Below are 16,648 nucleotides of genomic sequence, written 5' to 3' on the forward strand. Positions count from 1 at the left end.
AAAACATACATATGTATGTTGTTGATGTTGACTTGTATGGAACAATGACAAAACACTATTATGTGATTTGATCTCACATATATCAAAAGCGCATAATGGAATAATGAGTAACTTTCATGTCTTGCTTTCTATGCAATTGTTCATCTGAGCAAGAAGTATTTGTATATTTAGAACAGGTTTCAAGAACAATATGGATTATATTTGTGACACGGTTTCAACATTATGATCAAGATCTGAAATGTTTTCGGTTTTAGTGTTATCTACCTGCCAAAAAAGGCATGGCACACTTTTGAAATCATATCAAATTGGTTGATCATATTATATAGGCGAAAACATTGTTATTGTTTTTATTTGCTCTGCAATTGACCGGTATCAAATTGGTATGTGTAAAACGAAAACTTTCTGAAATCTCTGAAATTTGTAAACAGACAGAGTAGCTTTTAGCGTAAATGAATACTTATAGTGCTTATTAGGCTTGACGTGAGGATGAGACATTATTCTTATATCATACAAGGTATTATTCGTTGTTATTTGAAACAAATCATCTTGTCGAACTTTATTTACGTATTTGCACGACATTGCACGCATTATTTTCCTTTTTTTATCATTATCAGGTATAAAGTTCGAGAGCTACGGGGCAAACATTGAAAGGAAATATTCATTAAAGATAAGTATAACTACTCATTGCACAATATCGTAACATTAATCAGAGGTAGCGGACAATTATTTTTTATGAGGACATTTATTACATCACGTGAAACGATTTGATTATTACAAGCTTATTAGCTTACACTTGTCTGTCTTCAATGTTCGGTCGTATACACAGCATATCTAGATATAGTTAGTTGATAACTTATACTATGAAAAACTTATGGATAAGAAATATTAATGCAAGAATAAGGTAACTGTAGTCAATATAAACAAACCCAAGTATCACCCGCGTTAGGTCTAGCTCTCGATAGTTTTATTTCGCACGTACATTTCCTTGTTCATTGTTTGACTCGGAGGAAATATAGACTGGAGTAGCCTTTCAGTTACTTACCCCTCTGCCAAAAAACTTGAACAAATGTTCATAAAGTCACGTAAATACAATTTCACAATCGATTCATGCTCATTCACAGAATCGCCACGACACATATCACTGGTAATTAAAAATGCCCGCTTGTGCTGTGAACACTTGTAATAAGCGCTCAAATACCTCAAGTTTGCAAAAAGATGGCATAATATTCCATTTGTAAGTAATTTTAATATTGTTATATTACTGTTTTTATTATCTAAATGATAATATTTTTGTCATACGTCATCGAATATCGATTTATGTGATCGAATGCAATCGATTTGAAATTTGTTGGTGGGTAGAAATTACGTCACGAACACTCCCCACGAGACTTCGATTTTTTGCTGTTTAAGAAGTTACCTAATGTGGTTTACAATAGGGTCGATATTTATATATCAATATATTCATAAAAAGACGCACTCCACACGAGACTTCATTTATATATTTTGTAAGAATTAACCTAATTTCAATTAGAATAGAGCATATATTATAATAATATTGACAAGGATAATAAAATTGAAAATTAGAAAAATCATTTGACCGAGACTTCGTCGTAGAGATGTGGACATGGTCGATGAAATACCAACTATCGATAAAAAAGTATGATTTGCAAACCTTGATCACACAATTCATTTGAAATATATTTGCAATTTTCCGAAAGAGAATGATTTGAGTTTTATTACATGTACTTAATAAACTTTACACTTTGAACCAGTATTGAAAACAGTTAATGAAGACTAAACCATTTCTAGTTTATTTATTTAACCAAGTTTGTCTATAAAGATTTAGTACCACCAACCGCAGTAAACGTTGTTGATTAGTTAGTCTGGAAAAATAAATTAATGTTTTGTCAAAATGTCAAATACCTATTTCTTTACCTACTAATCCTATTATCCATCGCTAGTCCACCCGCGTGATACCTACTACCCAAGATTGTCATTAGTGAATCTTAATATGATTATAATATTTATAATAGTGCCAAACATTAAACAGATCTAGAAAAAACAACGACATCATTAAAATTATAATTTGCTTCATTAATTATTATCGACATCAGTTATCGATGCCTGCCTCATCCCTATAGTTTGAGACACACACATGCGCATTTAGTGTCCGTATACACTGTGTTTCTACGAAGAGTACGAAGTATTTCCATGTGTGATATGTCTGTGTGCATCATAATGAGCATGTGTTATTTTTTTATCATAATGTGCGTGTGTATTGACAATAATATTTTTTGCATTTGTGAGTACTCCTTTACATGTGTTATTTCCTCACCTCCCGCGAATCTTGGCAGAATTATTTGTACGTAGACGCAACATGAAGGCTACTCCAGTCTATATTTCCTCAGAGTTGTTTGAATACTGAATAGCAAATATGTAGATGTGATTATCTCTTCCGACCTATTTCCGACATTTACGACCCCCCCGCTAGATTAAGCATCTTTGTCAAGGCATCTTACTCCATCAGAGACTTATGACATGACGGTATGACTAGAGTCAAACAATAGCAATAGTTGCGCTGTGAAATAAGCCCTGGTGTTGGTGGTCTCTGGGCCACAACGATCGAACTTCTTGGGGAGCAAAATTGTTCCTGTCGCCTATGAATTCTATGTCATGTCAATGGTCTCAACGAAATGTGAGTACTAGTTACCTTAGTAATGGTGGCGCGGTGACCAGTCAGGCAGAACTTCTCCGGTGGGCGCGGATCCACTCGGCTGGGGTGCGCTTGGCGCGCGTCGGGGCGCCCTCGATGAATTCCTTCTGCGCCTCAGACAGCTTCGACTCCAGTTCCATCACCTGACACAAAGGAGATACATTATTTAGGCATAGATGCATGGAAAAGGCGGCGTCAATCGCAATAAGTGGAAGAGTAGTAGGTATGACAATAGGGAGGTTATTTACTTACTTTGTTGGCGCGACGACCCAAAGTGAGTCTTGGCCACCAACGCACACGCTACTAAACGCGGAATAGGGATAGGGGAGGTTGCTATACTTCTATAACCGTATGGCTGCAGTACACAACCATTGATGAATATTTAGCTTTATTGTTTACAATAGTTATAATTCTTCACTTCTGCACAATAGTTATAAATTATAATTCTTAAGGACGAAAGTACAAAAGATCATGCTCTTTAAGATGAATTAAGAAAAGGATCGATTTTTCATATTATACGTAGGTAATGCGGCTCGATACTAAACATGCTGATTGCTGATAGATCTATGTGATTCCACCATAAGTATTTCTTTTCTCATTATCTTTCATTACACAGCGCCTTGTGTAGAAAACCTAAAGCTCATTGGACCATAAAGAGTCGCGTGTCATCCACAAATTGAATTTCACCCACCCGTCGCGAAGCAAAGTGCAAACGCCCAAAAAGTTTACATTACACGTTATTACTGTGTACACGTGGGCTCAGGGCCCACGCAGCCCCCGAAGCAGACACGTAACGTAATAGATAAACAATCTAATAACGTAGCGAATCTGCGTCACATAGCTTCAGGCTTGTGTGGATTCTCAGCGTATGAAACCGCCGCCTTCATAATTAAGTGAAAACATTTAGTCAAAGGTCGCAAGTGACATCATCAACATTAATGTAAGAGTTTGCGGAAGAATTTTCCAGGTTTCTCGAGAACTTAAGGCTATAAACTTATTAATAGGTAATGTATCTTCATTAGACGTATCAAAAACTTTCTCCTTCACTTGAGTTATAAAACTGAGCTTAGGTCTTTCGTTCGTATTTCCTGCTTCACTGGTTTTGAAGAAGTTATAGCGTCAGATCAAATATTCGAATATATTTCTGAATCAATAGTCAACGGAACGTTTGTCTCGAAATCTATTTTTGTGTCAAATTAAAACAAATAACGGGAGTTGGATAAACCGATTTAAAAGGTAAGTGGAGAAGAAACACAGAACACTTAAGTACTTGTAAACAATGATTGTTATTCTATGCAATGGATGTTGTTTTGCATTCAAGATAAGAGTATGCTTTTTATTAATTACAAAAATAAAGACTAATTGATTGCTGTTTTTATGTAACGGATTCATTTATCTCATGTTGTGACATTGTCAATTGTCAATAAAGAATGATTTGTCGTTCCAACGACGGGTAAAGGGATTCTGTTTGTCTGCGAACGACACATACTCGTTTAATTAAAACCTTGTACATAGGTTAAGTGGGGCAAGGTTCACATTAAACGAACATTTCATCTCCTCGACGTGTGTTTAGATCCGCGGCATTATTTTCGGAGCAACAGCATCGACCGGTTCGAGGGAAAATGCTGCGGCCTAGAAACGTCTACGACAAAGATCGATGTATTGCTTACAAACAGAAATGTCATGACTACTCTTGAAAGCCGTTAGGGCCTGGCCACATGGGCGCGTTGCGGCGACGCACCGCAAAAATTCTGCGTTGCGTTGCCGCGCCGCCAGTTTTTGCGGCAGGAAATCTGCGGCGCGGCACCGCGACGCAAGAACTTGCGGTGCGTCGACGCACCGCAAAAACTCGCGGCGCGGCACCGCAACGCAGAATTTTTGCGGCGCGTCGCCGCGCCGCCAAAACTGGCGGTGCGTCGCCTCGCCTCGATAACTATACACAGTGCAGAACTTCACGATCAGTCTTTATCCAGACATGGATCCCATTACGCGCATTCTGCTCTTGCTCGTATTACGGAGGCGCTTAAAAAAAAGGAGAGGAAAAGAAGATGCTGGGTCAACCCATATATATATAATAAAATGAATAATGACGGAACTCATTTTGAAAGGAAATATGCGGCATTAAAGACAAGTGAAGTGAAGTTCAAAGAATATTTCAGAATGACAATAGCAATTAGCAAGTTTCGAAGAACTGGTCTTTAAAATCTCACCTCGAATAAAAAAAAACAATATATATTTAGAAAACCTGTCGGACCTCTGGAGATGCTAGGATTAACTAAATATGCCGAATACCGAATATTTACCGAATACTCGGCCCATCTCTAATGTGGACGAAGGACGAAAGGACAGCCTTATAGACAGCAGGCAGGCAATTATGGTCGCGCGATAAATGATAAAATATCAGGCCGTCCCTATCGCACTATTTGTAAGTGCGATAGGGATGGCCCGATGTTTTATCATTTATCACGCGACCATGATTGCCCTGCAGCTTCTTATTGCTATCGGTGTCGAGTACTTATCTAAGTTAGGTGTCTATTTTAAATATGACGGTGTAATTGTGTGCAGTACAGTACCTACAAAAAAAATGGTACAGAAATTAAAAATAATTACAGTACGCTGAACCAAAATAATATATTACTTACAATACTATATATCATATCATTTCCCTCAGAGCATTTTTCCTGTCTTTGTGTATACTACCTACGGTTGGCAACCCTACACCGCTCAATGTGGCATTTGCACGATACGGCAACGTGCCGCGGCGGCCGGCCGTGTCGCAGTTGTTAGCTAAGCTACCCTTGTGTGCGTGCGTGATGACACGATGCGCTGGTTGTTCTTTTAGGTATTTAAGTACTTTTAGGTGTTTAAGTACTTTTAGGTATTTAAGACGCTACAGGAGCGAAAATGGAAAGGAAAGGGAGCCCTTTCAATTTGGGAATTTTAGTTAAATATACTAGTGTTATTAATTAGATTTATCGAAAAAAATTGTCCATTCAGAACAACTCAGTTAAAAGATATTGCGAAAAAAATCTTTAAAATCGAGGTTCCGCTCTCGACTGTTTCCTCCTTCAAAACTTAATGAATCGTAAGTGCGTTTTCACATTATCCGATCCGATATCGGATGTAGGACCGATATCCTATACATTACAGGCGCCATCTTGTATTTTTTCCATTGAAATCCTTACGACATCCGATATCGGATCGGATAATGTGAAAACGGCCTAACGGAATTTAATTACTAACAAAAATAATTGATTAGTCTATAATTTAGATGTTTTGATTATTGCAATACATTAAGACGCTACGGGACCGAAAATGCTAAAATGGAAAGGAGTCCCCCTTTCAATTTGGGAATTTTAGTTAAATATACTAGTTTTATTAACTAGATTTATCGAAAAAAAATTTCCATTAAGAACAACTCAGTTAAAAGATATTGCGAAAAAATCTTTGAAATCGAGGTTCCGCTCTCTTTTCCTCCTTCAAAACTTATTTAACACTTTCGAAACCGGGCTCTACGCGGCGCTACGACATTTTCGCTACATACGGGGAAACCCATGTAATCGGCTACGCTTCTACGAGCGGTGTGCCCGACAGTCGGGTTCTTGGTAGCGAAAGTGTTAAACGGAACGAAATTTGAGAATCTGAATAAAAATGAAATAATCTGTGTCGGACCGTTTAGATTTTTTGGACAATTGTTACCGATCTTGAGTATCCCTTTTTCGAGCCATATTGAAAAATGCCGTTTTTAGAAATTTTTCATTGGATCTAGCATCTTTTAAAATAAGAATAGCAAAAAATATCAAAACAGTCCGACTCAGATAAAAATAATAATAATCTGTGTCGAAAAAATCATTGCTCTATCTTCAAAAACCAAGGAGGAAATAGTCGAGAGCGTGTGTATGGAGAACTGACCTGTATCGTATCGTCTTAAGAAATCTGATTTCAAAGGTTTAGGTAGGAAATCTAATCATCAATATTATTGCAATGTAAAATTATTTTTTTCTTTTTTCTCCGTGTTTTCTAACGCGCTTATTTTTAGGAGGCGGTTTTTTTTTCATGGTTTGTTTAAGGTACGCACCGACATGTTGTAAACATTTTTTAGTTTTTCGTAAGTTAGTCGTTAAAGGTGGTCTACAGCTAAAATTGATCTACGACAGAAATGACATATTAAAGTAAGTAGGGAAGAAAACCGCCATGCTGAAGTGTATTTGTGCATGCCACGTCTGGTCTATCGCATGCATGGTGAGACGACTTGGACGCCTATAAGAGTGACTGCATGGCCGGAAAAATAACACCAGAGGGAGTTAAGGAAATCAAGGGGTAAGGCCTTTGCCCAGCAGTAGGGCACTATAACGGGATAATTAAAAAAATCTGTACCAGTTTAATTTTAATCTATTTTTAATAAATTTTCCTACTAAAATATAGATTCTAGCGAAAAAACGTACCTAGGTTTTTCCAGTTGAACATTATTTTTAGCTGCAAGCCACTATTTACGATTTAATCGATTTAAATAAAACTTGCCTACTAAATTATTCATTTGCATATTGATCGTAGCGAAAACACGTACGAAAACGACGTACGTTTTTCTGTTTTACTTTTTTAAAGGCACAGGCCACACGTTTTTCATCAAATCTATGTCGTACCGTTTAGGTTTTTTGGCTAATTGTTACCAATCTTGAGTATCACTTTTTTTGCGCCATAATGAAAAAGGCCGTTTTTGGAAATTTTTGATTGACTCGAGCGTCTTTAAAAATAAAAATATCGAAACGTTCCAACACAGATAAGATTAATAATTAATAACAACCTGACTGGGAACAAATCAAATTATTTTATTGAATATTTTTTTGATTTGTTATTTAATAACCTAACAAAATTAAAATTTTGAAAAAACTCCCGACCGCGACATAGTGGACCGATTTTCATGAAACATGGCTAAGAACACTCCCGACTAACTCAGCTTTCAGACAAAAAAACTAAATTTAAATCGGTTCATCCATTCGGGAACTACGATGCCACAGACACAGTACACAGACAAACAGACAAATAGACAGACAGACACGTCAAACTTATAACACCCCTTCGTTTTTGCGTCGGGGTTAAAAATAGTCTTTCGCTATATCGTAATGCTGCAAAGAAGATAGGAGGTGCAAGCACTAATTGTTGCCTTGGGCCTTGTCGTTTTTTATTTTGTATATGATGTCTATTTCAATTTATAGAATAATCTGTGTTGAAAAAATCAGTCTACCTTCAAAAACCAGGGAGGAAATAGTCGAGAGCGTTGGTATGGAAATTTGGAAATTGAACCGTCCTGTATCGTCTTAAAAATATAATCGATTGTCGATTTAGCCCCGCTCCCCAGCTGCCAGCTTGCAGACCTGAGGTTGACTATGATAAGAGAAGCATCTTAGCAGGTTGCCTCAAGGGCCTACTCCAAAATCCTGCCAGATTTCCGTCCATAGTCCATAATAATGCGTAATTTTATTTTCACGAATTTATCGGATTCGGATCGGACGTAGTTCGAAAGCGCTCTATTTTTAACGTAGGTACCTATCGTCATATTCAGATAGAACGAATATTTTCTTTACCTATGTATTTACAAATTGTCAAATCTTTTGGGAATTACATAAAAGTCATAAAATTATTTATTTAATTAAATTTTGAAAAAAACCCCCGACCCCGACATAGTGGACCATTTTCATGAAACATGGCTAAGAACACTCCCGACTAACTCAGCTTTCAGACAAAAAAAATCAATCTAAATCGGTTCATCCGTTTGGGAGCTACGATGCCACAGACAGACACACACACAAACAGACAGACAGACAAACAGACAAACAGACAGACAGACAGACAGACACGTCAAACTTATAACACCCCTTCGTTTTTTGCGTCGGGGGTTAAAAATGTTATTATTTAAATCTACCCATCGATGTACCCATTGCGGAAATATAAATTAGAGAGGCACTCCATAAATGTCAATAAACCCTTAATTGCATGATTTTACTTTTTTTAACATATATGCTGAGCACTGGAAAAATAATGAAAAAATCTATCACCATTTTTTTAATATGAAACAACGTAACTAAAAAAAGATGATTTTTAATAGCATATTGAAAAATTCGAATATTGCTTAGTATTTTATCGTGAAAAACTGTACTAAATCTACTATTGATTCAATGTTTGTGATGCTTGGAAAAAAATCCATCACCAAGTAAAGAAGGGTTAAATATAAACGACACGAAGTTTAATTCGAACACAACAGTTCACAATTGCGAGCAGCGGTGACACACCGCCAGTTTTGGCGGCGCGGCGACGCGCCGCAAAAATTCTGCGTTGCGGTGCCGCGCCGCGAGTTTTTGCGGTGCGTCGACGCACCGCGAGTTCTTGCGTCGCGGTGCCGCGCCGCAGATTTCCTGCCGCAAAAACTGGCGGCGCGGCAACGCAACGCAGAATTTTTGCGGTGCGTCGCCGCAACGCGCCCATGTGGCCAGGCCCTTACAACTGTTACACTGTACAATAGCACTTCGGCTAACGCTTTGTCATTCGGGTTGCGAAAAGTTCACGCCAAATTATGCTCGAGGAACCATCTAATTGGTGTAATCCATCATCTTCTCGTGATGTGATTATATAGATATCAAATACTGAATTATGCAAGGTTTTAGTAGTAAATTACGAGTTCAACAAAGGTAATCTTGATTTGTGAAAGAGAAACTATATGATTTACATGAGTAAGCATAATGAACTCCTAACGAAGTCATAAAACCGTCGCACTTAGCGTAATGCAAACTCTGATTCTTCAATTCGTGTATCTTCATCCGAAATATGCGGCTGTAGCGTAAGTACAGCGATGTAATATAATAATATATGCGTACCTACTATAATTAAAATCTTTTATTTCCAACTTGGCAGACACCTTTTAACCTATATAAATTCATTACATTATCAACGGTCAATTTAGCGGAATGTTTCGACGGTCAGGGTGTCAAACACGATCGATTGAAATTGCTCACAACGCCACAACATAACATTTATAACTTTCGTTATCCTTAAGGCGATATGAAACCGGAAACCTCGGCGATGTGACATTATAAACCAATTGACCAGATACGGATTATTTCAAGTGGAAACGAGACTGGAAATACTGGAATGTTAAATAATTAAGAGCACTCCACATTCACGGTTACATAAGTTACATATTTAAGTCGATTAAGAACATTCTCCAGTTGCATCGTTATTTTTGCAGAGCTATTTAGATATATAAACTTTATATTTTATGAGTCATTGCAAAATTGATTACTTTCATTATGCGATTAGTAGGTACGAATATATTGTAAAGTCTAGCTGTGTAAACTCACAAACGACCAACCTACTTTTATATTTTGGTGTCCCAATGTTAATGATGAGACTTTTAACACAACATTGAAGTAGTAATCCTGCCGTGCGGCATGGACAGTACATGATGGGTTACTTAGTCCTATAGCATACAAGCAGACGAAGCGCTGGAGGGAAGCAATTATACAATACCATCGCCGCTGTACGTTGTCGAATTAAAGATGGGAATAGTAAGCTACTTTATTTGAAAGCTTTGAGGTTCTTCTGCTCTGCACCTGCCTCCTCGACCTCAAGCAGGCCGCAAACCTGCGGTGCATCTCGCCGCTCATGCCAACCACCTTCTTGAAAGCTTTCGTCGTGGTGTACCTAAACATGCAAGGCCTGAAGTCAACTACCGCTCTGTCCGTGTATTAGCTTATTTTCTGCAGCCGGATGACGGAGATTCACTTAGGGCCGGTTTCATCAAACCGTCTGTCATCGTTAAAGCGTTCGTTAAATTTTATTGTATGGGAAGTTCCATAGATATCTGCTGCGTGACGATGATGTGTCTGTCAAATGTGGTTGATGCGGCCCTTATTCTCGAGCAGGCCGCCGAACTTCCAAACCGTTTCGCTGCTCTTGCCTTGCCTACTTCTGCTAGCGCGTCCGTGTAATAACCCCGCCGCTCATGTTCGCCTCCTTGTTCCGGTGAGTCCGTGTAGGCTGCTACCCTATAGTGGCAACGAGTTTGTACGTGTATTACCTTCTTCTGCAGCCGGATGACGGACGTCCACTTCTTCTCGAGCAGGCCGCCGAACTTGCGATCCATCTCGCCGCTCATGTCGGCCTCCTTCTTGAACGCTTCCAGCGCGTCCGTGTAGCCATTGCTGCCTAGGTAGTCGGCGATCGCTTTGTTCCTGTAACAATAATGATGGAACTTAATTTTCATGTATGTGTTTTAGGCAACATGTATAACTTATCAGGAAATAACATTTATTTCAGTTGCATCAGGGGCGGCTCACTCCGCGGTTCTATCACCGCGCTACAAGTACATCCTGGCGGCCGCGAGTTCGCGGCCTACTCAGGGGTGGCGCGCGTTCTCACAGAATGAATGTTCGCACTTTATATTGTTACTTTACGTCGCGAGGTTTTTGTAAGCGATGTCCGCGTGTGGAATGCTAATAATATTTAGTTCAATAGACATATTGAATAAAATAAATACCATTGGACATTCTTACAGAGATCTACTACTGATTAAGTCCCACGGAAAAGTTCAATAAGGCTTGTGATGTTGGAACTTGAACAAAAATATATAAATACAGTATATATACCTAGAAAGTACCCAAGACTTGAATATAATAGTATAACATTTTATGTGAGTAATTAATTTGTTTGAATCCATTGGTAACCCTATCACCGGACGCCGCGCACGTGCGGCTCGTTTCTTTGTAAGAATTTTGTAGGTACATATTTAAAAAGGCGGCATTTCGTGAACATCAAAGCAGTGGGCCTTCTGTACTTGTACTATTATATATTCTGTGGTTGCATGTACAGTTGTATGTTTACGATTCCCTTTTTCAGAGGAAATACCTTGTTCAAATGGAATGTGTGTAGATGTATGTATAGGTACATTTTATGTTCCAAGAAACTATAATTCAGACCTCCTACTTAACTACAGTAACTGGATTACAGTTACATAAACTTGTGTATTCCCCTTAATTTTTGTTAACGATTAAGGTATATTTCTGGTATTTGTCTCTTAATAATTTTATTATTTGAATAATTAACAGATCTCAAAGGTTGACTGGAAGAGATCCCTTATAGGGATAAGTTCGCCTTTGTACACCATAACTATACTGTATTTCTATGTCCTAACTTGTCTTATGTACAATAAAGTGTTTACATAATACATATCTCTTTAGAAAATCTCGAAGACAAGATGTTTCAAGCCGCTAATTAAACATACGAAAAACGGATGTATCCGACTCATTTCAAGGTGGTTGCCAAAACGTGCGCTATAGTAAAGTGGCAAAAAACGTACCGTCTTCACGGAAACTCAACAGCTGCTAAGCTTATGACTTATGAGCACAGGATTTCCTTAAAATTTAAGTAGATATTACGAAATCTGAAACTGGTAATGCCATTATGACACGTGGGGCCCATGTTTGGGGATTTGGAACAAAGTACCCACAGCAGCGAGTAAGTAATTGGGTATTAGGACTTTTAGGTCAGTATTTACAGCATGGCCGTATTATAAACAAATGGAGAAACGTCTTATGCAACAGCTTCTGCAGCAATTGATTCGATTTTCTCACTAAACAGTTCGCACACATCCTAAATAGGCGTCGCTGTCTCGTCGACTCTCGAGAGGACTGCAGTCGGAACTCCTTATTGGATATGGGAGCCAGTGACAACAAACTAACTTAACAAGGAAATATTTTTCCCAAGCATGGTATGAAATGTTGCCATCACGTTCGTTCAAATAGACTTCAAAGTATTACGTTTTACGTTGCAGGCGCAACTCGAGAGCTGTAAACGAATTTCATACAAAAATGAAGAATCTATGTCGGAAATTTTTCCTTTTATTTCCACTAGTACATATATATTTGTCACATAGCATTTATTTTTTTATTAGTATTAATCAATTCAATCCGACAACTCCTTACTTAACTGCCTCTGCAGTAACGGACTCATCTCTACCAGCTACGATATGAGACATGTAACTATGTACTCACTAACGTTGCGTTGGTTCCAGTAGACCTTAAGTTCCTGCGATAAGGTAAAAACTTTCAGTTAACATTGCTGATATCATATTTGTTTGGTACCTACTCCAGACAAGGGATCGCCATATAGTGAAGGTGTGAAAAACTCAGAGAAACTGACACCTACGAGATATTAGGTGAAAGTGGTAAGGCCTAATGAAGAGCGTAAAATTAATATGCATTTGGATTATGAACGTACTAAAAGTTAAAGAACATTTGCATGTAAATTGTCCTGATGCTGTCTGGTTAGAAAGTTATCCCATTGTTCAAACTCAATTCCCTTTATTGTCTACTTTGGCGTACAGTAACTTTTCTTAGGGCCGCTAGTGCTCCAGGGTTAGCAGACTGCAATACTGTACTATACAAATTGATTCTGAGTTAGTTGGCTAACCCTGGGGCACACAGGTCTTACTTTTATTTACACAAAAATGACAACATGTATGCCACTGGCGCATAACGTAGTATAAAACTACAATTACCTACTCATATTTTAGTTCGGTACTAACATCTCCAGTGATATTTTTTACATCGAAGCGCGTAAAAAATCATTCTACTATTTATTTTTCCTATAAAAATGTCTATAGCTCCTTGTTATCTTGTACTATTTACATAATTTGAGTAAAATAAAGTAATCTCAATATCATTCATAAGTGTTATATGCAGTTTGTGGATTGTAGAGAACATTTAATTCAAGCCAAAACAGAGAAATAAGTATACATAATAAGTATAATAACACACGTATATAGTTACACTATGCCGACATATCTCTACACTCTCTACAGCACTGTTGAGCAAGTTTACGGCACAGTAAAGACGTATAGAAACAGTTTATCAGACACGGTTACGGCAAGAGGCTGTCATTTAACACGCAACACACCGCAGGCTCGTATGTCACCGTAATCTCAAGGAAATGTTCGGCATCCACATTTCCTGCTAACTTGTGAATAACTAGTTTCAATTGTACCACAGATTAACATATATCAGAGCAAATATTCGCTAAATACTCGCAACTAAGAGAGTCATCAAATAGTTATTTGGTTAATCGAATCAATGTACTCATAGCTATTACATACTATGTTTCTTTATAATTTAATTATGTATCGACTCAGTTATGCATAACTAATATGCATGTTGTAGGTGTAACATACCGAAATCGCTTGTTTTTAAGTTATCAATGTTATCATCAATTTTGTTTTCGTAATAATTAAGACAGTATTAATTTATGATTTGTTTATTTCTTTAATTATTATTGCACTAAAAAGTACAGTACAAAGATATGTACTTAATGCTATAAGACATTCTCAGTCAACAATAAAGCTAAGAAAATGGATTGTGTGCGGTGTTACAATTACAACAATATTTCTGTAATTGATGTAACTGCTATTGCATTAAGTTAATCTGTGGCAATGGGTAGTAGTCTAAACAAGCTTTTGCTCTAATAAATTAGATAAAATGACGCTAATCGGACATTTTGTACCGACAGACCAAATGAAACGAGAGCTAGATGAGAAAGCGCACCTAGCTAAGTAACTGGTGAAATGTATTTTAAGTTACGAGTAGAAGTACACAAGCTCAAGATAATGTTTACAAATGAGGACCTACTTGTGGATGGGTTTACATACAGAAACTGCAATAGAGAAAATAAACCATAGAACCGCTTTGAACGATATTCGTGTATAAAATCTCATCATCAGGAGTTCCACTGCACCAAATGTCACTGTTCCGTACTTAAATGCATGCTGTTCCTTTAAAAACACAAAAATCACCATATGTATGCCTTTCAGATTTGAGGAGTTCCCTCGATTTCTCCAGGATCCCACCACCAGAACTGGGTTCTGAGAAAAATGAGACCAATCTGTATGCATATACATTCAATAAAAAAAAAAATTTCAAAATCGGTCCAGTAACGACGGAGATATCGAGGAACAAACATTAAAAAAAAAAAAAAAAAACATACAGACGAATTGAGAACCCCTTCCCTTGAGATTTGGAAGGCGGTTAAAAAGCATTGTGCTTCGGGTTACTATATTTTTATTTATTACATAATTACAAAACTATAAACATTGAAACCTAAAATGTAGTACTTACGTAAGTCATCATCCTCCTTGCGTTATCCCGGCATTTGCCACGGCTCATGGGAGCCTGGGGTCCGCTTTGACAACTAATCCCAAGATTTGGCGTAGGCACTAGTTTTACGAAAGCGCCTGCCATCTGACCTTCCAACCCGAAGGGTAAACTAGACCTTATTGGAATTAGTCCGGTTTCCTCACGATGTTTTCCTTCACCGAAAAGCGACTGGCAAATATCAAATGACATTTCTCACATAAGTTCCGAAAAACTCATTGGTGCGAGCCGGGGTTCGAACCCGCGACCTCCGGAACGAAAGTCACACGCACTTACCGCTAGGCTACCAGCGCTTACGTAAGTAAATTATATTTATTATATTTGACGACCGGTCTGGCTTAGCGCGTAGTGACCCTGCCTGCTATGCCGCGGTCACAGGTTCGCATCCCGGTAAGGGCATTTATTTGTGTGATGAATGAGCACAGACATTTGTTCCGGAGTCATGGATGTTTTCTATGTATTTAAGTATTTGTATATTATATATATCATTGTCTGAGTACCTGCAACACAAGCCTTCTTGAGCTTACCGTGGGACTCAGTCAATCTGTGTAAGAATGTCCCATAATATTTATTTATTTATATGTATACTTGTATAGTATTTAATTTTTATCTAGAAATTATGTAAGGAATGATTTCAAGATTTAATACACAGTGTACAGCATTAGCATTGAATATGACAGATTCTTTTCTTGATACGGACTTATATGACATCGATACAAAGTGCATAGCCAGAACAATATAATACAACATACCATTATCATAACGTTAGTGATTCAGTATAAATAAATCGTCTAGCGTTACAAAACGAACTAAATAGTTACAAGACTGACTAAATAGTTCCAACAACATTAGGAACGCATGTCGAACTTGTGCCAATTCGATAAGCCGCCCTTGCTGTAATGGGCCGTATCCGGAATTATAGAAACTATGTCACTACGAGTCTACGAGGAAATTCCGACAGTTTACGTTCCACGTGTCTTCCTGTTTGTGAACTACGGCGTCATCGATTTAACAGTGACACGTTGGTAGTATTCTGCTTTCAGTCTTTGAATTGTTTTAATAACATCTGACAAGAGGGTAAAGTAAGCGCCAGCTACTAGAATAACAATACATCACTTAATAGTCAGTCTACTAGTAGTAATACATCTAAATATATATATAACCACAAAATTAAAATTTTGAAAAACCCCCGTCATAGTGGACCGATTTTCATTAAACATGGCTAAGCTATCAAAAACAAAACTAAATCTAAATCGGTTCATCCGTTCGGGAGCTACGATGCCACAGACAGATACACACACACACACACACACAAACAAAAGAAACTGTCTGACTGACAGTGACATATCAACAGCCGAAACTGCTGGTCCTAGAGATCCCAAATTTGGCACATAGGTTCCTTATATGGTGTAGAGAAGCACTAAAGAAAGGATTTTTCAAGATTCACCTCCTAAGGGGGTGAAATGGGGGTCAAAGTTTGTATGGAAAAACAAGATTACGTACGCAGGCGAAGCCGCGGCGGAAAAAGCTAGTTAATTAATATTACACTTGCTAGGTCTTTAACCATTTTTAGGCTTAACCTGCCTAAGTAATCGGTTTATTCAGTATATCGTATGACATCATCTGACATCGACATCACTTTGTCAAGCTGTATGTCGATGAGGTCAGCGACTAAAAACTTTTATAACGTAAATCTTGAGCGTGAGAGGCTAAATCAAACCTGATATAATATAATATC

General features: G+C 37.9%; 1 protein-coding gene across 1 annotated transcript in view; it reads right to left on the minus strand.

Moving 5' to 3' along the window:
* The window catches only part of LOC125230154 (lissencephaly-1 homolog), a 51,976-nt gene that overhangs the window by 12,821 nt on the left and 22,507 nt on the right, over positions 1-16,648 (minus strand). The window contains 3 exon segments of the mRNA XM_048135197.1: positions 2,711-2,766; positions 2,769-2,856; positions 10,788-10,941. Coding sequence (XP_047991154.1) covers positions 2,711-2,766; positions 2,769-2,856; positions 10,788-10,941 — 298 coding nt within the window.

This window comes from Leguminivora glycinivorella, chromosome 10 (genome assembly GCF_023078275.1).
Source record: "Leguminivora glycinivorella isolate SPB_JAAS2020 chromosome 10, LegGlyc_1.1, whole genome shotgun sequence".
NCBI classification, from domain to species: Eukaryota; Metazoa; Arthropoda; class Insecta; order Lepidoptera; family Tortricidae; genus Leguminivora; species Leguminivora glycinivorella.